Genomic DNA, 24,206 nt, shown 5'->3' with positions numbered 1-24,206 from the left:
CACAGCAGGCCACATGGAGCACAGCCTGCCACATGGAGCACAGCAGGCCACATGGAGCACAGAAGGCCACATGGAGCACAGCTTGCCTCATGGAGCACAGCAGGCCACATGGAGCACAGCAGGCCACATGGAGCAAGCCTGCCTCATGGAGCACAGCAGGCCACATGGAGCACAGCCTGCCTCATGGAGCACAGCCTGCCTCATGGAGCACAGCAGGCCACATGGAGCACAGCCTGCCACATGGAGCACAGCCTGCCTCATGGAGCACAGCAGGCCACATGGAGCACAGCAGGCCACATGGAGCACAGCCTGCCTCATGGAGCACAGCAGGCCACATGGAGCACAGCCTGCCACATGAGCACAGCAGGCCACATGGAGCACGGCCTGCCTCATGGAGCACGGCCTGCCTCATGGAGCACAGCAGGCCACATGGAGCACAGCAGGCCACACGCAATGGGACTCCCAGCCCCCAGAAGGTGACAGAAAGGAATTTGTTGTGTCAAGCCACCTGGCTTTGGAGGTTGGCTCAGTAGCCCGAGGACACTGGAGCTCAGGGTGCCACAGGGCTCAGACGCCTATTGCTTACTTGAGACACTAACTTCTACCTACTGAAGGATGCAGGTAGGGTGCATCTCTGCAGGGACTGCGATGGAGGGCACTCGGGCCTTCATCACATGAAACCTCACAGCCGTGGAGGAGTCCACAGCAAGGGAAAGAGGTGAGGGAGGACCTGTGATGGGGGATGCAGGGCAGGAGTGGGCACTCCCCAGGGCCCAGGGAGGAGGCTCCTGCACTCCTGAGGCCTCACACACTCTGCTGGGGGACTCACTCATACACGAGGGGACTCACTTGATAGGAGGAGGGACTCCACTCACTCGATAGGAGGAAGGGCCACCCCCAGGTCGGGGCTGACTCATACAGGAGGCCTCACTCCTGGGTAGGGCTCTCTCCTGGGCAGGGTCAAGGGCTCGTGCAGGCCCCCAGCAGGAGTGCACTTACTTCCCCAGATTGGGATGTCTCTGCTCTCCGCCTTCATCACGATGGAGGACATGGTCATGGTGACAGGGATGGCATCGAAGTAGGACGAATGCGGTGCCAGCGTCAGGATGGTGGCCTCGGTGGGCAGCGCCCGCTGCCCCTTCACGACCACGTGGTGGAAGCCGCCAGCGAACCACATGGTGCGCATGATGGCCTTGAGCAGCAGGTCCACGGCCCTGCAAGAGAGGCGTCGGATCACACGAGGCTCGGGGGCCACAGGAAAGGCACCGCGCCTGGGCTGAGGCCACCGGGCCAGCAGCAGCTTCCTGAGGGGGTGTGTGCCAGTCCCCAGCCCGAGGGACTTCCTCCCACCCCCTTGCTCATTCACGACAACCAAAGGCTCCGTCCCGTCCACCACGTGCATTGGGATGAAAGACCTTATGCCCCAGGCTCAGCGACCCATCTGATGGCCTCTGTCATGCCCAGGGGGAGAAACCACGAGGACACCTAGCACACGAGAACATGGCCACCAGGGCTGGGAGTGGTGTGGCAACGTCCTTTCTGGTCCTGCCGCTGGACCTGGTGCTGTCCACGTGAGCTGCTTCTGCTAGAGCTTCTGCTAGAAGCGGCCTGGACCAGTGGGCTCGTCCCTGTTGCTGTGCGCGGCGGAGCCATTACCCATTCACCACCAGCCACCCTGCTGAGCTCAACAGTGAGGCACCCAGAGAGCCGCGGCCTGTGCACCCTGGGTCCAGGGCTCCCTCAGAAGGAACTGGGCTCCGCTGGCCCAGCCCTCAGTGCCTGCTAGAGGGGGTGAGATGGCTGCACAGAAAATGAGAGCCTGAAACCTTCCTGGTGACTTCCCCGAGGGGCCAGAACCCTCCGGGAGCATTCCTAGGTGAGCCCCAGCACACCTGAGCGGTGGCCAATGGCTGAAGGGCACAAGCCCCTAGGGCAGCCACCTGGAAGACCTCTGCCAACCTGCGGGTAAACAACACTGGGGCTACACACGGAGACTCGGGGGACCCAACTTGGATGCTCTGCTCCTAGGGCTGGGTATATTCACACAGGTCCCTTCTCAACTTCAGCGGAGTGTCTCCAAGGGCCTTTCTATAGGTGCTAATTCCCCAATAACCACACACACAATCCCTGGGGCACCCACTGATGCTCAGGAGGAGAATGCAGCCGCAGGAGGCTGCAAGGGACCAGGGGACCAGGAGCCAGTCCTGGGGGAGGAGGGGCGGGGAGCTGGGCGAGCAGTATCCAATGTGGGTCCTGCCGTGAGGGACACTGGCCAGGCCTCAGGTCCAGGGGTAGGCAACACTGCGCCCAGTGCCGGGGGTGGGGTGGGGAAGAGAGTCAAGGTTGGCAGCTCTTCCTCGGGGACCTGGCCAAAGACGCGCCTGAGAAGCCGACTGCTGGTGTGGGTGGTGGTCTCAGCAGAGGTCTGCTCCGGCTGGGGAGCTGGCCAGCACCCCACCCCACGGTGGGCAGCCATCGAGTTTCCCAGGCCGTCCACAAAGGCTCACACTCCTCACAGGGACATCCGAGAATCCCGAGCTACCGTGTGCAGAAGCCCTGGAGGCAGACCCCAGGAGAGAGACCCCCAGGCCTCAGAAGAGTGCAGGGACACCCTGCCACTGGGGTCAGAGGTGTCCCAGAGGCGGGGCCGGGGAGCTCTGGGCCGGGGAGAGACTGCTCAGGGAGGAGACAGTTCCCTAGCAGGGCTGGGAACGGGGAAGAAAATCTCCCCGAAAGTGCAGGGAGAAGGAAGAGGCTGGAATGGAGCTCCGTGAGGAGAATGGCACCTCGGAGCTGCAGTCCCCTACTCTGAGGTCCCCACGAGTCCCCAGTCACCCAGGACAGACGTGCCCTCCCAGAGAGGAAACACACCTTCCGGCCACAGGTGTGTGTGGCGAGGACAGAGAACTACGCCCCACAGCCAGAGTCTGTGCTGGGTCAACAAGGGCACGGGTGAGGTTGGTCCAAGTCCCTCCTGCAGGTCCCTAGGGGACCTTCCACAAAACACAGGGGCAGAGACAAGGTGCGGCCTGGGGGGAGAGCAGGATGATGGCCGTCCCAAGGCCAGGGCCTGCCAGGTGGAGTGACCGGGGCTGGACTCCCCGACTCACGAGGCCTCAGTCCTCCTCCTGCAACAGGCAGATGAAAGGAGACTGGAGAAGACAAGGCAGGCGCCCAGCTGGGAGAGGGGCCCGCAGCGCGGCCCAGCTGCAGGACCGGGGACAGTGTGACCTGAGGGACCTCAGGGTGAGAGGGGGCACGCCCAGCTGGGAAAGGCCCTCCACTTCTCCACCCCACACAGGATGGGAGCAGAGCAGAGCGCGAGGCCTGGACATGCAGCCCGCTGCCTCGCCACTGGACCAGGCAGTGCACCCCAGAGCAGACACCCCTGGAAGGGACACTCAGACTCCCGGGGCACCAGGCCTGGGCAAGAGCGGGGTGCCAGGACCTTCAGGGTGATGCGCAGTCCCTGCAAGGTCCTGGGGGAGATGCGCGTCTGGGTGAAGGGAGGGGATGGGAAAGGCTCCGTGGGTGTGGGGAGGCCCCTCACTCTGGGCAACAGGCCCAGGGCCGCGGCTGCAGGCTGGGAACAGGGGAGCACTGTGCTCAGGCTCGCCCGGTTCTGGGTCCCTGGAGCGGCTGGAGGTACTGCAGGCCCAGGTGTCTCACAGGCAAGGAGTCAGGGCGTACCCGGGGGTGGGTGCAGGAGTACGGGGAGGGTACTGTGACCCTGGCCACCCAGTGCTGGAGCCCCCACTGACCGAAATGGGAGGCGGAGGCCAGAACAGTTTGGGGGCCTGGAAGCTCCTTTCTGGACACAGGGAGAGCGAGGTCATCTACAGTAATCAACAGGCCTAGGGCCCAGGGCTGGAGGGCAGGGCTGGACAGAAGCCGAGGCTGGGAGTCATCAGTCATCCGCGGTCACCAAAAGCAGAATGGCTGAGATCACCAGGAGAGCAACAAGGACACCAGAACCAGGGAAGGGTCCCCTCAGGACACTCGGCACAGGCTGCTCTGAACTGTCAGACCGCCAGGGGTCAGCAGCGGGAGGACACAGCCGTCAGCACCACTGGCCTGCTCAGGGCTCTCCTGGGGCTGTCGGGAGTCAGTCCCCGATGGCGAGTCTCACCAAAAGGAGCCCAGCTTTTACACCACTGTGGGGTTTAAAGTGACTTGAAACAGCAGCTTTTGCCACGCTGTCATTCTTTTGCTGAAAAACTGACCCCTTTACTTTGGGAGGGTCTGAGTGACACAAAGCTCATTCAGCCACGTCCTCTGCCACAGCATCGGCCTGCTCAGGACTGCGCGGCAGGGAACAGTGCAAGTACTCCCCGCCCTCCTAGTGGCACTTCAGCAGCGATGCCCATCTGCCCCTGTGGCTCAGTCCCGGCTCTCCCTGATCCCACCAGTGCCCCGTGAAGGCGCTTTGGCCAGTGCTGCCTCTCTGTCCCCTCCTCGTTCCCAGGAGCACCCCGCTGAGCCCAGCACACGCAGTGCTTCCACAGGTACTGGGCACAGAGGCCCAGGGCTGCAGGGCAGGAGGTCCCGGTGGCACAGTGTGGCACGTGCAGGTGCAGGACACACAAGCATGCCCCCCCACACACACACACTTGACACTAGCACACGACCGGAATCCACACTCACAGAGAATGAGCCTCAGCCTCCAGGTGCCAAAGCTCTCAGGAAACCGTCACCACAGGAGTCTCATGCGCCTGCCGGGGAGCACTCTGCACACACGTGTTTTGTGCGGATGAGAGCACCCTGGATCAAGGCTGGCGGACAGCAGAGAGCTGCGCAGGGTAAGAAGCGCCAGCAGCGCACACAGGACCAGAAGACAGCCTGGTGTCACGCAGCGGTGCCTGGTCCCACAGAGCAGAGGGCCGGGGGGCGCGGCCAGCGTGGGTGGAGAGGGCCTCCGGCCTCCTGCCAGGAGCCCAGACCTTTCACCACCAGGCGGGGCTCTGCGGGCAGAGGGGCTTTTCCACCAAGCAAGCAGATGCCAAGCTCACTTCACGGTCAGAGCTTAGAGGGCATCAAGATAGAGGTGGCCCCGGAGGGGATTCAGAAACCCAGGAAGGCAGGGAGGGATGCCAAGCCAGTGCGATCAGCACCAGCTGCAGGGCACCACACCCACCTGCCCACAGTGGCCCAGGGAGGACCCCCGGCACCTGGCCATCAAGTATGACTGTGCCGGCCAGTGGCAGCATGGCAGACCTGGGCACCGCAGTGGCCATCTTTCCCATATCGTGCTGTGCATTTGACCATGACCAGGGGCACCTGAGCTCTGAGGAGGACGCTGGTTCCCTGTGCCTCCCCTTGGGGCCAACGCTCCTGGTCAAAATGCAGGCCCTGGAGAGCAATGAGGGTGGGTGCCCAACCTGAGAGGCAAGGGCCACAGTGCACATGAGCCACGTGGCTGCTTCCAGACCTGATGCCCAGGGCAGATGGTGGCCCTCCTGCCAACACCTGCATGCACCACCATGTCCCGCCTTCCAGGACCCGGACTCTGCCATGCCGGTCCCAGCAGAGGGGTTGGTGTGGGGCTGGGATGAGGAAGAGCAGCCGGGGGCCTCAGGTCAGGTCCAGTTAAGGGCAGTGGCAGGGATTCAGGTGAGACCAGGGACATGTTCTCCACAGTCCACGCAGGGCCTCTGTGGGAGGGACCACAATCTGTGCACGAGGCTGAGCCCTGTTTCAGTGTGTAAAGGATAGGGCCAGCTTGGGTCAGCACAGCATGGCGAGGACTCCACCACAGAGCTGGTGCCTGATGCGCAATTCGGAACCTGGGCGAGACTGGGGTCCTGCGCCCCCGCGGGGCTGTGCTGGCTTAGCCCGCAATCAGCCAGAGCCTTGGGTGTCTTCGCTAGACTCATAGGGTGTGGTGACCCGTACTTCCGCCCACTCCAGTGAGCCCAGGTCACAGGCCGTGGCTGGCCCTGTCTGCCCCCACGCCTCTGTACTCAGACCTGGCAACGGCTCTCCCAGTCCACTGCACGACGGCAAGTCCAGGCAGGAGGCCCCCTGAGCAGGAGCCTGGTCACTGTGTCACAGGGGTGGTCTGTTCAGGGCCGAGGGTCCAGGGAGAGCTCTCCACTGGCAGAGCCACGGCAGTTCTGCAGCAGAGGAGGCCCCACCACAGTGGCAGAGGGTCTCTGTGCTCAGGGATGTGGGACAGTGGCCATGTGGCTGCAGAACCCTGAAGCAGCAGCCTCAGAGCAGGACCAGGCAGGGGTGCAGGGAGCAGCTAGTCTCAGAGGAAGTAGAGGGAGGCTGGCGTGACCTGGAGGGCAGCCTTGGGGACACAGGCTAGGGGGCAGAGGGACGCTTCCCCACGAGGCGGATGAGCTGCTGTGACCATCGGCACAGATGTCTGCGGAGCCTCCCCATGCGGAGCTCCGCTCAGAGCCACTTACTTCCTCCACAAGGCCAAGGGCTGCTCAGGCTCCTTGTCAGCAGGTCCCAGGGAGGCCACCAGTGCGAAGGGCCAGGCCAGCAGCATCATGAAGGCGGCAAACAGGAGCCGGAGGGGGAAGAGTGTCAGCGTCATGAAGGCCACCTGGGAGGGGAGAGACATGTCATTCCGGAAACACCACCACGTGGGGACACTGGGCCTGCCTGGAGCCCCACTGCCCCTCCCTGCACATGGCACCCCAGCAGGAGGCCCCACTAGTGACAGAGCTGCTCCCCAGGGCCTTGGGGGGCACAGCCTCTTGCTCCTTGGAATCCCTGGGGACCCAGCAAGCCAGCCTTGTGGGCCAACGGGAACAGCAAGGGTGCTGGTGGGGGATCAGCGAGGCCATGCAGGAGGAAGGGCTGGCCAAAGGCTCGGGAGGCGGGAGCCAGCCTGGGGCCTGGGCAGTGGAGGTCACGAGGGTGCAGCTGAGGGCCCAGGTGGCAGGCTGGGCCCCGTGGTGGACTCTATGTTCTCACGATGCTTGGGCACCTGGGGCGCACTGCACACCCAGCGCCCCTCTATCCAGTTGGCATCTAGGCTCCTGCGTGCACGTGGCCGGGGCTGCCTGTTGGGCAGTGCTGCAGCACCAGCCTCCTTCCCCCGGACGGTGGCAGCCCACCTCCCCAGAGGCAGGCATCATCCACCACCCCAGGACGTGGCTCAACATCCTCTGCACCCTGTGGACACTGGTGGCAGGCTGGTGATGGCCCTAACCAGAAGGAACTTTCCAGCCCTGGATCCTGAGTGGCGCTGGATCTAGAAGCCCTGCCCACTGCGTCCAGGGAATATGCTTGAGGGCACTGACTCTGCTACTGCAACCCCTGGGTCACAGTGCCCTGAGCGGACAGCCTGGGGCTGCCTGTCCGCTGTTCCCAGGCGGAGCAGGCCTGTGACCTCCTGTCACCACCTTCTCTCCTGGTAAGGTCGCCCCATGAATGGCCCCTTCCCTGTCCCCCTGGGGTCTCCACCACTCCGTGGTTCCAGGACGGTGTTGGTCTGGACTTTGCTTTCCTCGGGGGGACTCTGGTGTTATGGCTGTGAGGAGACCCTTCCCCAGGCCTCCTGGTCCCACCGAAGTTCCCCTCTTCTGAGGGTCTGCTCTAACCTGCAGCCAACTGTGGCCCAAAAACAGATTCCGGAAGTAACAATGGTGACCTCGTGCTGTCCTGCTGTCCCCTCAGGGTGGGAGCCAGCCGCAAAAGTGCCACTGGCCTAAAGTCTGAGCACCGCTGGTGATCAGACGATGAGATGGACTACCGTGGAACCTCAGAGCTGGGGCTCAGTCCTCGGTACACAGTGAACCCTGTACAGTGACCCTCCTCCCCCAGCATACCACGTGGCAGCTCACAGGGGCGAGGACAGTGGGAGGCGTCCTGAGGGTCTGCATTCACACTAGCTGATCCACTGATCTCACCCCAGGAACGCAGAGCGGAGTCACAGCCCCTGCAGGGCTCGGTCAGACCTGGACCAGGGTGAACCAGAGCCCACGGCACCCACAGCCAGGCGGCGGGAGGGACCCAGGGTGAACCAGAGCCCACGGCACCCACAGCCAGGCGGCGGGAGGGACCCAGGGTGAACCAGAGCCCACGGCACCCACAGCCACAGTGACATACCCATTGATGCACAGAGACACACACCCACTGACACACTCAGTGACAACACCCACTGACACCCATACAGTGACACACACCCATTGTCACACAGTGACATACACCCTCTGACACACACACTGACATCCATACAGTGACACACACCCACTGACACACAGTGACACACACCCATTGACACACAGTGACATACACCCACTGACACCCACACAGTGACACACACCCACTGACATACTCAGTGACACATACCCACTGACACACCCACAGTGACACACACCCACTGACACACCCACAGTGACATCCACGCACTGACACACCCACAGTAACACACCCACTGACACACTCAGTGACACACACCCATTGACATACCCACAGTGACACACACCTACTGACATACTCATCGACACACCTACACAGTGACACACCCACACAGTGACATGTACACACTCACTGACGTCAGTCATGGACACACTGACCTGCACTCCCAGTGTGACACACGTACACACATAGTTATACAATACACATCCACTGACACACACAGACACCTTCAAACACACCACTGAGACACACTGATACACACTGGCACACACGACCCTGCCGTCATCTGACAGACACTAGGACACTGGCCCTGCATGTGAAGCTGGTCCAGGCACAGGCGACAAAGCCCAAGCCCTCCTGAGCCCGTCCCTCAGGGCAGCCCCCATGGACCTGGGCCTGGCCGGACAGATAAGCAGGCGTGGGGGGCAGGTGGGGCCAGGTGGGACACGCGGCCAGCAGAGCCCTGGGTGAAGTGAGTGGCCTGCCATGTAGAGCCCAGCAAGCCCCACTCCTGTCCCGGGAGGGCACTGCCACAGGAGCACTGTGAGCCAGGAGGCTGCCCTCTGGGCTGCGGGCCACCAGGCCGAGGTTCAGCACAGGCAAACAAGACAGGGTGGCAGAGTGGGGCCTGGACATGCCCAGACCACCACGTGCTGGTGGCGGCTGAGACCACAGGCTCAGGCCTTCTGTACCTGTCCTCAGCCATGGCCAGGACCTCACGAGGACACCTTCTGCATCTGTCCTCAGCCCAGGACCTCATGAAGAGGCCTTCTCCTCCTGTCCTCAGCCCTGGCCCAGGACCTCACGAGGACACCTTCTCCTCCTGTCCTCAGCCCTGGCCCAGGACCTCACAAGGACACCTTCTCCTCCTGTCCTCAGCCCTGGACCTCACGAGGATGCCTTCTCCACCTGTCCTCAGCCCAGGACCTCACGAGGACGCCTTCTCCACCTGTCCTCAGCCCAAGACCTCACAAGGAAGCCTTCTCCTCCTGTCCTCAGCCCAGGACCTCACGAGGACACCTTCTCCTCCTGTCCTCAGCCCTGGCCCAGGACCTCACAAGGAAGCCTTCTCCTCCTGTCCTCAGCCCAGGACCTCACGAGGACACCTTCTCCATCTGTCCTCAGCCCAGGACCTCACGAGGACACCTTCTCCACCTGTTGTCAGCCCAGGACCTCACGAGGACACCTTCTCCACCTGTTGTCAGCCCAGGACCTCACGAGGACACCTTCTCCATCTGTCCTCAGCCCAGGACCTCACGAGGACACCTTCTCCATCTGTCCTCAGCCCAGGACCTCACGAGGACACCTTCTCCTCCTGTCCTCAGCCCAGGACCTCACGAGGACACCTTCTCCATCTGTCCTCAGCCCAGGACCTCACGAGGACACCTTCTCCACCTGTTGTCAGCCCACGACCTCACAAGGAGGCCTTCTCCTCCTGTCCTCAGCCCTGGCCCAGGACCTCACGAGGACACCTTCTCCTCCTGTCCTCAGCCCAGGACCTCACGAGGACACCTTCTCCTCCTGTCCTCAGCCCAGGACCTCACGAGGACACCTTCTCCTCCTGTCCTCAGCCCTGGCCCAGGACCTCACGAGGACACCTTCTCCACCTGTCCTCAGCCCACGACCTCACGAGGACACCTTCTCCACCTGTCCTCAGCCCACGACCTCACAAGGACACCTTCTCCTCCTGTCCTCAGCCCTGGACCTCACGAGGACACCTTCTCCTCCTGTCCTCAGCCCTGGACCTCACGAGGATGCCTTCCTCACCTGTCCTCAGCCCAAGACCTCAAGAGGACACCTTCTCCACCTGTCCTCAGCCCAAGACCTCATGAGGAAGCCTTCTCCTCCTGTCCTCAGCCAGGACCTCAAGAGGACACCTTCTCCACCTGTCCTCAGCCCCAGCCCAGGCCTCACGAGGAGACTGTTTGGAGATGGGTCTTTGAAGAGCCGATTAGGTAAAATGAGGTCACTAGGAGGGCCCTAATCCACTCTGAGTCCTTATGAGATCAGGACACACAGGGACAGCCATGTGAGGATATGGAGGAGACTGTGTCTAGGGAGAATGCCCCGGGGGAGCCAGCCCATGCCTGGACCTGCCAGGGCTGCAGACAATGGGTGTCTGTTGTCTGGCCCCGGGCTGTGGTCTCACCAGCGGGGCCAGGCTTATCAGCACAGTCCACAGGGGTCTGAAGTATCCCCAGGACAAGAGCCACGGGTGGGATGGCTCCTCTGCTGAGTGTAGGTGGACTGTCCAATGCACCAGAAGACAGAGGGTCCCTGGACCTAGCAGACGCACCTGGCTCACCTCCCTCTGCTGAGGCCATCAACCCCCACGTGCAAGGCGAGCGTGTAAGCAGTACCAAGCAACCCACACAACACCAAAGGGCAAGGCCTCTGCAGAACGTGGAGCTGCACGGGGCCTGCAGGGATGTGGTGGCCGGCCACCTCCCTGGACAGAGAGCCCCAAGGTGCCGAGGAAAAGAGGCCCCTCCATTTGCATGCTGTGCTGCTGTGGCACAGCCAATGAAGGGACCTTCAGAGCAACTGCAGGGAACAGCAAGACGGTTCACAGCCAGGGAGCTGACCTGTGTCTCCCCTCTCAGGTGCAGAGGTGCGGGCCAGTGCCAGGCTGAGACTGTGAGCCAGAGGCTGCACCACTGTCCGTGCTCCTCAGTCCAGAAACCAGGGCCGGGCAGCACGGGAGGTGGGAGGACGGCACAGGACACCACAAGGACAGAGGGCGGGTGAGGCCACAGAAGGGGCTCTGGAACAGGACAGCAGGCCAGAGCTGCCTGAACCACGCAGGCCATCCTGAAGGGGACGTGGAGGAAGGAGCAGAGGGGTGAGGCTGGGCTGCGACCCCCCGTGCCCACAGAGCGGGGGCAGAAGGTCCCACTGGGAGGGCGCGGCATGCCCAGGCAGAGAGAGAAACACTGCAGGGGTGGACTCATATGGGGCCCTGTGGCCAGAGAGGGCAGGGGTGGCCTCCAAGGGGGTAGGTGGCCAGAGCCCAGGCCAGGCCTCCAGGGGTGGCAGGCGGAGGGCCACCTGGGCTGCAGTAGCCTGCAGGGAGGCCTCAGGCCTGGCGAACCCCTCTGCACCCTTGCGTCCTGGACAGGTGCAGGACCTGAAGACAACGCCTCCCATTGGCGTCCTCGGTGGGCCTCCCGACAGCCCTCAGCAGCCTAACTGGCAGCTGATCACCAGTGAGGCCCACCCTCCAGCACAGCCGTCCTTCAGGTCCCCTCCCCAGGGATGGTCACTGCCACCTTTCTCCTCAGCTCCTGCTGGATGCACCTCCAAGACACATCCACACCAAGCCCAAGGCAGGCCTCTGGCTCTTCCTTCCTGGGACCACTAGGGATGGCCATGGCAGGCTGGGAGGGGCCCCAAACCTCCAGGACCCCCAGAGGGCAAGAAGTAACAGGGATGTACTAGGAGCGTCGGCGGGGAGGGGCCAGGGTGCTCCCGTCCACATAGGTCTGCAAGTGGAGGGAATGGCACTGGGAGCCCGTCCTGCACTGCCCTGGAAGGCCACCTGCAAACCCTGAGGCCCCAAGAACAGGGCGGGGCTCCCCAAGTGCATTAGAGAGACAAGAGACCCAGGGCCGACAGAGGATACAGGGATAACCAGCTGGGATCCACCTGTCCCCTTTCGCTGTTACCATGAGTAAACATGGAGTGAGCGCCTTCTGAGAAGCCAGGTTTAGACCAGACACAACACGGAGAGAGAGGTCCTCCGCCGGCGTGGCTCAGGCAGAGGGCTCTGGGAGTTACAGCAATTCCCGCAGGTGCCCCTCGGCTGGAGCAAGGAAGCTGGTCCCTAGGAGACACCTGCCCTCCGGGCAGCCTTGCCCTGACCACCCCAGAGCCCAGGATGGCTGACTCTGGACCTGGCGTCAGAGCCTGTGCTGTGCCCAGCACCAGACGCCCTGATGAGACGAAGTGCGTCTGGTCCCTTCAGACACTACTCTCAAGTGGGGGTCGAGAGTTGTTTTCAGAATTAATTCTAAGAGTCGACTCACCGGAAGCACAAGAGGAACCGAGAGCGCTGGCCCTTTCCTGCTGTTGTGTTCAACGCCATCTTTATTTCTGAATGTGGAAGTATGAATTTCACATGATTTTCACACCGCAGGATATCCTCTTTCTGAAATCACTTAAGAACGTAACAGCTCGTGGCCACACAGAGGTGACTGGCCACACGTGGCTCCTGGGTAGGCCTGGGTGGACGAGCCCGTGTTTCCTCAGGCTCACTCTGGAGCAGGCAGAGTCCAGCAGGGAGGGCCACTTCTGGCAAAGGCCATCCTGCGGTGCTGTGTGGCAGAGGGCGTCACATGGTAGGAGAAAGGAGCGCCCGACACTGGCACTCTAAGGTCTGGTGCCTTCATCTTCTCAGCAGCCATCTTAAACGGGCTCTGGCCCCAGCCGCTCCACAAAGACAAACCCCAGAGCACAGACTGCGGGTGCAGCCACACCAGGACAGCGGCGGGCACCGGGGCACAGGCAGAACGCTTTGTATTTTGGGGAGTTGGTGCTTCTTGTTGCGTGAGCTGCTCTTTACATAAACGCCTGGCGGACTTCACATCGGGTTCACCTGTTCCACTAACAGGTCAGCGTCCACCACTCCTTGGCCTCAGATCTCAACGGCATTGCGGCTGCGCCTCCTCAGGGACTTTGCTGAGTCCAAGCTGGCTGCTCTCGAAGTCACTTCTTAGTGCTCCCACTCAGATCTAAAATTAAATATAGCTCCCTAACACCGAGCTATTTCTTCTCTCAAACCTTAGCCAGTCCCACTCCCCAGTCCGTGCCATCTACCAGAGAGCCCTTGACAATAGTCTGAGCAGCGACCCGGAGGCTTCTCTCCTGCAGATTGAGGCTCAGTGACATGCTCTGAATGTGCAACCTACCTACAGTTTGCGTAGGGAACTGCATCAGAGCGACTTTCGTGGAGGGCAGCCTTTGCCACTTCAACACCCTAGAGGTGATGTGGCTGCTACGCAGGGCTCTGTGGGGCCAAAACCACTCTGGTCTAAGGCAAGCCCAAACCAGGAACCCTGCAACCACCGAACCGACCGGAATGCTCCACGCCAGACACAGGCTTCTCCCCACCCCGCTTCCAATCAGTTTCTGGGGCTCGATGGGGAAAAGTGTGACATCCGCTGTCGGGGGGGAGAAATCAAGAATGTCCACGTTCTTCTGCCCTTTTTCAGTACTTTATTCACTCAAATCACTCAATACAATTTCACTCTATAAGTTCTTGATCAAAAAAATGAGAATCCTTAATGCCGGGCACTGCAATAGACACAATCAATCCAAAGCAAACAATCGAAGTTCATCCTAAGCACTGCAGACACTTGATCATGACAGGCTCACGACAGGCATTCCCTCTGCGTGCCAAGCTCAAGTGCCAGGGTGAAGTCTTGACTCTTAGTCTTCAGTCCAGCAGATGCCCTCCCACTCGGACGGCAGCGATCAGGTCAGGCACCGATGGAGGCTGCTCCTGGGGTGGAGCTGACCACCGGTTGAGGAGAGGGTCAAAAGGAGAAGTCTCTGTTCTCCAGGGTCAAGATGTGGCTGTAGAGTTTGAGAGTGGTGAGGACGATGCAGAGATGAGGCAGGTGATGAGCAGAGGCGGGTGTCAGTCCGGGTCCTCCTCAGCTCTCCAGGGCATCAGTGTGGGCTGGCTGAATGTTCATTTGCTCCCTCATTTTTGCTGAATTTTGGGGCTTCTGCGTGCCCCTTCATCCCCTATCAGCCATCACAGGGTTTCTCAGTGCCGCCTTTCATTCTAGGGTCGGGACATCTGGTCGGGTGGTTTCCGCCCTCATCTCACACCTCTGACTCTTATCAGGATGAAGGCAGATGACAGTGACTTGTGGAAAGTGACTTATTTACCAGGCTCTGCCTGATCGTGTTGGAGGGCTCCGTAGGCTGTGCCTGGCGGAACGGCTGGTTTATTTTAAAATGGAGTTACTGAGGTTCAGGCCCTCCTTACATGGGGTGCCAGAGACCGTCTGCAACAGCTGGACCCGCAGCTCAGGTCTGTGTCCAATGCCTCAGTGCTGAGACTCGACAGCCTCACTGGGGCAGCACCCTCGGGGGATGCAGCACAGTCTGGGCACCGCAGTGGATCCTGGGGACGCTGGCAAGTGACCACAGAGGTAGGAGAGGGCCCTGGGCCAGGTGAGCCACAGAGGGGCATGCAGCATGTGTGGGTGGAGGGCTGCTCTCCTCTACACCGGCTCCCCACACTGCTGCTGGCATCCTCTGGACATGCGAAGATGTCTCTCTCCCAGGTGTCCCCCACCAGCTTCTGAAGGGCTGACCTGAGACTACCCAGCCCAGGGTGGCTCTGAAGCCCCAGAATAGATGTGAGCAGGGACCTGTGACAGTCACCATGGCTACACACATGGGCCAGCACACACCTTTCCCTGGGTGCCCACCTGCAATGCTGTGACCACCATGCCCCATGTGCACCTGGTGGGGCTGGCGAGTACCTGAATGTGAGAAGGGAAGAAGGCTGCTTGCTCAGCTGACCTGTAAGGGCACCTGTGAGGTGCCCTGCTGCTCTGGATGCAGGGACATGGCCAAGGCACAGATGTCTCAGACAGCAGCCCCAGCATGGCCCTGACCATGTGCAGAGGGCACTCTCGGGTGTGCAGATGTGGGGCCTGCAGGAAGAGGGCAAGGGGGCTGGGGTGGGCTGAGTTTCAGCAAAGACTGAGGGAATACAGTGTGGGGGGAGGGTTGGGGAAGGACCAGGCAGGGGGAGGGTTCTGGAACCCAAGAGCATCCTGTACCCAAGTGCAAAGGCCCCAGGCTGGGCAGTCATGTGGGCACCTAAAGCTGGTGCCCAGTCCCCTCCTTGGGACAATTCAGGTGGACACAGGCTGGGACTGCCTCCTCCTGTTCTGACCCTGAACCTCTGGACACTGCCAAACTCTTGCCTGGGCTCTCCTCAGTCCTCCTAAACCACTCCGTTCTATACACATCTCTCCTGGGCTTTTGGGGTCCCTGTCCAGGGACCAAAGCCCTGTACCTGTGACTCCCGCGATTCCGACCCGCAGCCCCAGATGTGAAATCCCTCACTGGCCAAACTGTAGCCAGAGGCCCCACCAGGGCCCCCCTGCATCCCCTGGGACGCGGGCCTGGAGAAGGCCCCGGCAGGGCCCCTGGGGGCTCTGGACCTGGCTCACAGGGGTTCCGCAGAAGCAGGTTGCAGAGGAAGCAGCAGAATCCCTAGAAGGTGTGTTGGGGGCCAGACACACTCTGGAACCAGGCTGGGCTCCCGTGCAGACACTAGCCAGATCCCGAGGCAGAGCTGCAAGGCTGAGTTACAGCTGACCTACTTCCAGGCGTCTCACCTGGGGGCAGGACACCCTGTGATTACATCCTTGGAAAGCCAGAGAGCCCACATGTGGGAACACCCGGAGGCCCGGCAGCAGGCGGAGCCTGGATGGGAGGGTGGCCAATGGGCAGCCTCCCCTGCAGCACCACAGGAGGGCCACACCCCAGGAGGCCCTGCCTCAGGGCACAGGAGACCCACGGACACCACCAGGTGAGGGGCCTGCATGGCTTGCACTGCCAGAGTGGCCACAGGCCACCTACGCTGCAGGGGTCATCTCTGAAGAAGAGCTGACCTGGGCAACAGCTAGCAGAAGTGACCTGCTTACTAACCACTGCTCCCGCACAGCTCCAGGCTGGTCCCAGCAGGATGCCTGCCTCAGGCCACCTTGTGATCCCAAGGAGCACTTCAGTCTCCTTTGACTCTAAAGTAAGGGTCACACCTCCAGGAGGAGGCACAAGGTAGGCAGTGGCACTCAACTCTGCCCCAGCAAAACCTGGGAGGGACAGACAGCATGGCAGGCGAGGGGCCTCAGGGAGAAGTGGGACACTGTGGCACACACACACAGGCAGGGGTCAGCAGGGACGGGCCGCCTCCCAGCAGTGGGGTCACCTCAGGGACCCGCTGCCTGCTCTGAGTGAAAGAATCCCGAAACTCAAGCCCGGAGGCCTTTCTGGCTGTTTTATTTGCTCAGTAAACATCTGCAGAGAGCCGCAGGCCCTGAGAGGAGGATAGCCCACGCCCGCCCGCCAGGGGCACCCAGCCCTGGCCTGCCCCAGCTCCGGAGAGACTGCAGGGAGCCCACATGGCCTGGCCCAGGCCACCCGCAGACACAGGGGCAACCAGGCATCCTGGCTCCACTCCCCAGCTGGTGAGAGGCACAGCAGGAGTGGACAGTGCTGTGATCCTGGTGGAGTGGTCATTTCTCAGTGTGGGGAAGGACAGACAGCTAAAGATGGAGGGAGGGCCAGAGTGGGTGGCAAGAGACTGCCGTATCAGGGAGGGGCAGGATGACAGTGACCAATCATTCTGGGCTGGGGATGGCTTCTACCCCCACCTTGCCATGGGCAGTCTCAGGGCCACTGACCAGCAAAATGAAGAGACCCTGTGTGGAGGGTGGGGAGGGCCCAGTTGGGGAGGGGCTGAGCCTGACCCATGGGCTGCAAGGATGTCCCAAAAGCAATTCACAAGCCACAGTGGCTGTGACCCCTCCTGTGGGTAAGGAAGACAGATCGACCAGTATGTGGTCTGCTCTGTCCCAGGGGCCTGGGGGAGCAAACTGTCCTAAATAAGATACCCCAAAGGGACAGTCGATGCCTGATGCAAACATCCCCAGCCACCAGCACTCCCCTGCTTAGGGCAGCGGGGTCACCACTGTGCTTAGGCCAGGAAAAGTCCTGGGCTCTACCATGAGGCTGGATACAACGCGGACAGCAGAGCCTTGCTTCATGGCCAATGCCTGTCCCCACTCTTGCAGGCCTCAGGGATGCTGCTGAGGCTCAGGTCAGCCCTGCCTGCTCCACGGCCACCCTGAGACCTTGAAATACTTAGAACTGTGGTTTTTCTTTTTAAAGAGCTACACATATACAGCAAATAACTCTCGGGGAAAAATAAATCACCACTCCACTCTAAGGCGGACATGTGACCCTTAACAGACTCAGAAGGTGGCATCCCCACCTTCTAAGTCCACTCCAGAGGCATGGGGCTGGGTCACCGGCGCTGGTACCCCAGATGGTCCAGGCAGCATCCTGGGGGTCACCAAACACAGAGGCAGTGGCTACACCATGCCCAAGGGAGGTGAGGGTGGCCTGGTGTGAGCCTAAGAGCAGCGCAGTGGCGAGCCCATGTCACCCAGGCCCAGCACAGCCACAGGGAGCCAGGACGTGCTGGTGGGCTTTAAGCCTGCAGAAGGAGCAGGGAGGGGTTGATGGCCATAGGCCACTGAAGGCCACTGTGGGCACAGTAAAAAATCATGTACCGACACACACATACCCAGCACTGTGCCCTTCCCTCTGGGCTCATTTCAAAATAACCCACAGCTGGAGTAAAGGTCTCGAGCGAGGCTGGGGTGGTAGGGTCGCTCTAACACACCACCATAGACCCGCAGGACCTGGGTGAGGAGCCGCTGCTGCCCAGCCGTGGGGTGGGGGCGCTTTCAACCTGGGCTGTTTGGTGAAGGGTCCGGGGACAGAAGCTGGAGGAGCATAGATGGCAGAGGGGTCCTCCTGGAGTCTCTGGGTCAGGTGGGCAGGGACGTGCCTTACTCGGACATGCCCAGGCAGGAAGGGCCACAGGGCTCGAGGCCACTCTGCTGCATGTGGGGACAGGTGCAGGGCCACTGGGTACCCAGCAAGCCGAGCAGGCAGGCCCTGATGGCCGGTTTGAACAGCAGGGCTCTGGATAACCACTGTTCCGGGCCCCAAACCCCTGATCCCTTGAAAGTGAGAAACAGATCACTCAACTGTGGAAACGCGTCGTCCACCATGTGGGCAGAGGACGTCTCAATGAAAAGGAAGCCAGCTCTCCTGGGACGACAGCTCCGCGTCTCCAGACCACTGGCTGGTCGGGGCACGCGCTGCTGGGGAGAGCTGGCCAGGGTGAGCACCCTGAGGACACAGAGTGGAGCTGAGCTTCCCACTGAGGTGTCGGGGGCTTCCAGGTGAAGGTGGCTGGGGCGGGACCTGAGCCTGCCGGGCGGCTCCATCGCAAAGGCAAAGCCGCAGCTTGCAAGGAACTGCTGTCCCCAGAACATAGTCCCTGAGCCCACACGCCTCAGGGGGTAAGTACAGCACAGGCCACTGCCCCTCAGGTGAAAGGCCAAGTGCTTGGGCCAGACGACTCTGGGTGCCCCGCTGAGAGTCAAGGTGACATTCCCTGTAAACCAAAGGCCCAAGCTGGGAAGAACCATGGAAAATACAGGTGGAAAGGGGAGACGCCAGCGGGTGGCTCTTCTCCCAGCACATCAGTGCCATCGAGACTGACAGAACTCATCAGGCCAGCAGCAGGGAATGCATCCCTGGACACTGAGCGGAGCTGGGATGGAGTGGACAAGCTCCCGTGAGGACAGCGTGTCTCCTAAAGAGCCAGCAGCCTGGGGGCCAGGCAGAGGCCAAAGTCAGGCTTGATCGGTAAAAATGTGACCTCGGTCAGAATTCCAGAACCCAGACCAGAGCCCAGGATGGGGAGCTCCCGGCTGGCTCCCTCCAGGAAGGCGCTGCCTGGCTCGGGCCTGCTCGGGGCCCAGGCTGTGCATGCAGAGCAGTCACGGGTGGGACAGGAGCCAGCTCCTGCTGCTAACACCAGTGGCCAGAGAGGAAAATGAGCCTGGGGCCTGGGACCGAGACCTGCAGCCATCTGCAGGGAACAGTTCAGAAATCAGCACGTGACTGTCATGGAGACACCAAGTAACCTGCCCCGCTGGACAGCGTGAGCACAGGGCCTTCGGAACGGACCACAAAAGTTCTAAGATTTGATGTTAGTCTAAGACGTGATGGGTGCACAAGACCGGGCTTTGCTTGCAGCTATAGAATACCTCTGTGTGCACAACGTACGCACACCCTCGAGGTCAGCTCTGAAGGCCACAAACCAACCAACAGTCTTTCGCAGCCTCAATCCTGATCCTGCTGTTCCACCTCAACGGCAAGCGAGCCTTCCACGTGCGTCTTTCCAGAAAGGCAGAGGGGTTACAGAGGCCTCAGGTGTGTGGGAGGGAGCCAGCTCCCTGAGGGCAGGGCTGTGAGGCCAGGCCAGCGTCCACACCAAGCCAGACCACACGCTCAGAGGCAGGGACCGCAGCACTGGCCCCCCGCAGCCTCGTCTGCAGCACTGTGACACCACCCCTGCCTCCCACCGCCTCCCAGGGCCACAGCTGACAGTGAACACAGGCAAGGATGCCAGGAAGTGGCCCTGGGCCTCTCCTGGGCCACAGGCACGAGCAGAGATGGCCCACCAGATGCCAGGCCATCCTCAGTGTCCTCTGCAGGTCACACTGGGCAGGGGGCAGCTGGCCAGAGCCTCCAGCTCTGGGCCCAGCACTGACCCGGCACACAGCTCCAAGGTTAGAGGGAGTGGCTCTGCTTTCCAGGAAGTGACCTCTCAGAGGCTGGTTACGGGCAGGACTTCAGTAAAGGGAAAACCCATCAGAGCTGGGGGCGGGGACATGCTCACACCACAGACTCTATGGGAAGTACCCCAAAACCCCGGGTGACAGACATCGCCTCATGACTCCAAAAGTAGCCAAGGAGCAGGCAACTGTGAGAGTGCGGCTGAGGGCTGGAGAGCAGCGCCACGCCACTCTCCCCGTCACTGAGCTTGACCTGTGCCCTGGCTTCGGCTGCAGTACACTCAGGTTTCACAGACCCCAACAGCCCTGGGCCCTCTTTCAGACCCTTGTGTGTGGCTTTCTATCCAGAGAGAGGCTTAAGCTCCTCACTAAGTCTGTAGATGCCAGATGGACCCCACGGCAGCCAAGGTGGCCGACTGGCACCAGGCCAAACAGCAGCATCCCAGGCAGGGACTTGCAGGCTGCCTGCCCTTGGCTCCACTGGGGCGTCCCGAGCACCTCGGTGTGGGGTACGAGGCCTTATCCCGGGAAGCAGGCTTTCTCTGCTTGGGAGACAGGCCACTCACCTGTAGAGGGCATTTGGCCACGGCTAGCCCAGAGGCAACTTCACAGGGCAGTGCCTGTGCAAGCCAGCGTTTCCACAGAGCACACTACGGGCATTTACAGAGTGACCCTCAGCCGCACCAGAGCAGGTACAACTGCGTCCCAAGTACACCTGGTGACTCTGAGGGGCTCCATGACCCTGCCGAGAGCAGCTGGGATGCAGGTAATGAGGTCCAGGGGCAGAAAGGAGGCTGGGGGGGCACTCCAACCCCATCCTGCCTTCTCCCCCCTCAGGGGGCCTTGGCCCTGCTTCCTGTGGGGCAGTGCACCTGGCCCGTCTTTCCCTCCTAAAGGGAGTGTGACTCTGGCAGGACGCAGAGGGAGGGAGGCACTAGCTGCCTGGAAGAGGGCTGCTTCCCCAGCGCGGGAGGGAGATGCAGTGAGGCTGAGAGGGGCAGGGCCGGAGGAAGCAGGCCACCGGGATGACCAGGGTGCGGGCAGCACGATCAGGATGGGTAGGGGAGGGTGCAGAGGGTGAGCAGGGAAGGCCCTAGAAAAGCACAAGACGGGATCAGGGCTCCATTCCAGGGTGTCTGTCCAGAGCAGAGTGGCAGGAGGAGGAGAGAGAAAGGACCCCCCAGGGAGTGGCTGGTGAGGGCTGGGGAGACAGGGGAATGAAGGGGAAGGGTAGAGGGGACTGTGTCTTCTTCCTGCAGGCTCAGCCGCTGGCAGGTGAGGGTCAGAGATGAAGGCTGCAGAGGGAGGTTCCAGGCAGAGCCCTGACCCTGACCTGTGCAGGGACAGGGCCCGGGGCCAGCTGGGGACAACCTTGTCTTGGCCCTCTCTGCTCTCAGTCTTCTGCACACCATTTCCTCCACCCAGGGCTTGAAGAAAGCAGAGGTCCTGGGAAAGCCTCCCCTGGGACGAAGACTCCAAGACCTCTCACTTCATGTGACATCAGATGAGCTACTTTACACACTAAAACACAACTCCCCCTGCCCACAGAAGAAGTTTCCTCACCACGGAAATGCACTTCCTAAGAGCCGGCAGCATGAAGCCCTAAACTGCTAGTGCCTGCAGCTACTGTGGAGTACGGGTCAGGCCTGGGAGTGTCTCAGAACTCTGAAGGACTGGCCCAGAGTAAGTCACCAGGAGTGCCAGCTTGTCAAGGGACATGCTCCCATGGGAAGGCCACAAGAACAAAAGCGGCAAGCGTCCCTCCCTGCCTGGACCAGGTCCCCACTCACTATCCTCCCGGCCTGCAAAAGACAGTCTTTAGAGAAGCTGCCACACACCCTTCCCTCCCACATGGGAACCAGGTCACACAAGTAGACTGGGGTCAGATGCCCTGGGGAGCGTCGCTTACTGCGAAGCCCCAGGAAACTATCCTCCCAAACACAGAGGTGGAAATCCTCCTGTCACTTGTCCCGCCTGCCCCACGCGCCCACTCTCTCAGGCACTGACTCAAACGACCAGGCAAAGCCCCGCACAGGAGGCCACGGAGACACAAAGTCAGCCTCCCGCGCTGAGCTCGGACGCGTGGCAGGGATGCCCGCTCTGCATCCAGGCGCGGGGCCTGCATCCGGCGGGAACAGCGCCCGGGCCTGGGAGGAGCGGCAGGGACCGGGATGCGGAGCGGAGATCAGGCTGCAGAACCAGGCAAAAGGGGTGCGGAGCAGCATCAGGGTGCGGGATGCGGGAGACCGGCGCCAGGGACCTGGGGATCTGATCTGGGTAAGGGCGGCGGGAAGCCGGATGCCGGGGATCGAGCGTCGCGTCGCGAAGTGTAGGGACCACGGGACGGGGGTCGGCGAGGGAGGGCCCGAATCCCAGGACCCTCCCCAGCCCCATCGGAGGCCGCGCCTCCCGGGCCCGCATCCCGCCGGGTCCGTGGCGGAGCGTTCGGGGACACCCACCTGGGCCTTCTGCAGGGCGCTCAGCCGCAGCTCGTGCACGAAGGGGTTCTGCCCCGGGGGCGCCAGTCGCCGCGCACCGCCCGACGCCACGCCGGAGGCGGGGGTGGCCCGCGTCCCGCGTCCCCGCAGCCTCATGGCCGCCCGCCGGCCGCGAGGGAACCGGCGCGGAGCTGGGCGCCGAGCGGGCGGAGAGCGGCGGGAGCGGCCGAGGATGCGCGGCGGCTGAGGATGCGCGGCGGGCGGGCGGCGCAGGCGCGCGAGGGGCGGCGGTGTGACGTGGGCGGCGGGCGGCGGGCGGCGGGCGGGCCCCGGGCGGGGCGTCCCGGGCCCGCCTCCGCCTCCTTCCGCGCCCGCCCTGCGCCCAGGCCAGCCCGCCGGTGCGCGGGCCCCGGCGGCGGTCGGCGCTGACCGCGGGGACGAGGAAGGGGCGGGGCGCGCGCTCCCGGGGCGGTGGGTGCGGAGCCCTGGGGTGGCGGGCGGGTGAGTGCCAGGAGCAGGGAGCAGGACCTCGTGGCGGCGCGGCTGGTGTCCAGCTCCGCGAGGTCCGCGCAGCCTTCTTTCCTCCCGGGTCCGTTCTGACCCGGCTCCTGGAAGGCGGTGCTCCCCGTCCAGCTCCCCGGCCCGGAGGCATTGTCCAAGGCGGATCTCCAGTGGGCTCCCGGGGTGGGAGAGGGCTGTGGGAGGCGAGAGTTTTCCCCGACTCCTCTAATTCCTGGCAGTTACCGCCGAAGATACAGGGGACATTTGGGGATCCCTAATTTGAGACTCATTATTGACTCGAGCAAAGGCTTTCAGAAATAGCTTTCTGGTCAAAATTTATAAATTTGAAAAATCCACTGCACATCTTTTGCAACGTGATCAGCTGAATTCCCCTGTGCACCTCAGTGCGCTGCTCACAGCGGGCTCTGGGTGAGGAGGGGCTCAGACACCTCCACCTCCATGCCCACCGCCCATCCTACACTGACACCAGAAAGCAGAGAGCAGGAGGAAGAACCAGAGCTCTCCCTGCAATGCAGCCCCCAAAGGGACCCCAAAGTCCCGAGGCTCCTGGACATCAGTGCTCTGAGGATCCCAGCCACGTGTTTCCTAGGCAGCTGGTCAGGGAATGGCCTGAGCCCTCTGCCAACAGGCGGCTATCCTGGCTGAACAGAAGAGGCCTGTGGCCATGTGGTGGGCCCTTCTGTGGCCCTACTGTGTTTCCAGGCCTGCATGGGGAGAGAGACAGGACTGACGCTGAAGGTCTCTGCCACCCCACAGTGTCCAGAGGGAAAGGTGCTGGCTGGTCCAAACACTCTAAAACCTCACTCTGGACCTCAGCAAGTGACCTCGCCTTGGGACGTCCATCTGTGAAATGCAACCCAAGAGGCATTGCCCTCCTGCACACCAAGAGAGGCTGGGGAGCCCTTGCAGACTGAGATGAACCTGGCTGCCGATGGACTGTGTCAGTAGTGCTGTGGCCTGGCCATCGGCATCCCACTGACCTCTGGGCTTTCAGTGGCCACTTGTTCCACTCTCCAACACAAGACCCCAGCACCCAAGGATCAGATCCTCATCCAAACTGAGAGTCAGAAAAGGTCCAGGGCACAGAAGCCTTTCTCCCCTGCAGGGCTGCCTCTCTGCGCAGACAAAATGGGCTGGCCTGAGGTGCCCCCAAAGTCCCGGGCAGAGAGCCCCGAGCGCAGCCCAGTGCAGAGGTGCTGCCGCCTGAGAATTGGGTCTTGGCAAGCAGAGAATGAGGTGCCGGTATCAGGGTCCTCCTAGCTGTAGAGGCCAGGATGGCATTGAGTTGGCCTAGCCGTGGGTGACAGCTCTCCCGGACCACGCAGGGTCCTGTTGGAGACGGGCAGGGTCCTGCGTGGCCTGAGAGCTCAGTGTGTGCCAGGCTGGCCTGCGACCCCCAGAGAGGCTGAAGCGCTAAGCCCCAGGACCTGTGGGTGTGAACTTATTTGGAAGTAGGGTC

At 62.0% G+C, this 24,206-nt stretch overlaps 1 protein-coding gene across 2 annotated transcripts in view; it reads right to left on the bottom strand.

Moving 5' to 3' along the window:
- Lpcat1 (lysophosphatidylcholine acyltransferase 1) overlaps positions 1–22,415 on the bottom strand; it is a 49,749-nt gene extending 27,334 nt beyond the window's left edge. The window contains exons 1-3 of one of the 2 annotated variants that reach the window (XM_046430356.2): positions 22,247–22,415; positions 6,414–6,556; positions 1,000–1,214 (exon numbers count right to left, since the gene is read on the bottom strand). In XM_046430356.2, coding sequence (XP_046286312.1) covers positions 1,000–1,214; positions 6,414–6,556; positions 22,247–22,381 — 493 coding nt within the window. In that variant the 5' untranslated portion in view covers positions 22,382–22,415. Of the gene's footprint in view, positions 1–999; positions 1,215–6,413; positions 6,557–12,404; positions 12,554–22,246 lie in introns of those variants that run through there. The other variant, XM_046430357.2, reaches the window with a different exon arrangement.
- Between the last annotated feature and the right edge of the window lie 1,791 nt (positions 22,416–24,206).

The sequence above is a fragment of the Marmota monax genome, unplaced genomic scaffold (assembly GCF_021218885.2).
Source record: "Marmota monax isolate L192 unplaced genomic scaffold, Marmota_monax_Labrador192_F-V1.1 WCK01_AAM20220418_F8-fsc00082, whole genome shotgun sequence".
Taxonomy (NCBI): domain Eukaryota; kingdom Metazoa; phylum Chordata; class Mammalia; order Rodentia; family Sciuridae; genus Marmota; species Marmota monax.
The sequence above is the reverse complement of the archived record's forward strand: the minus strand, read 5'-3'. Positions and strand labels throughout refer to the sequence as shown.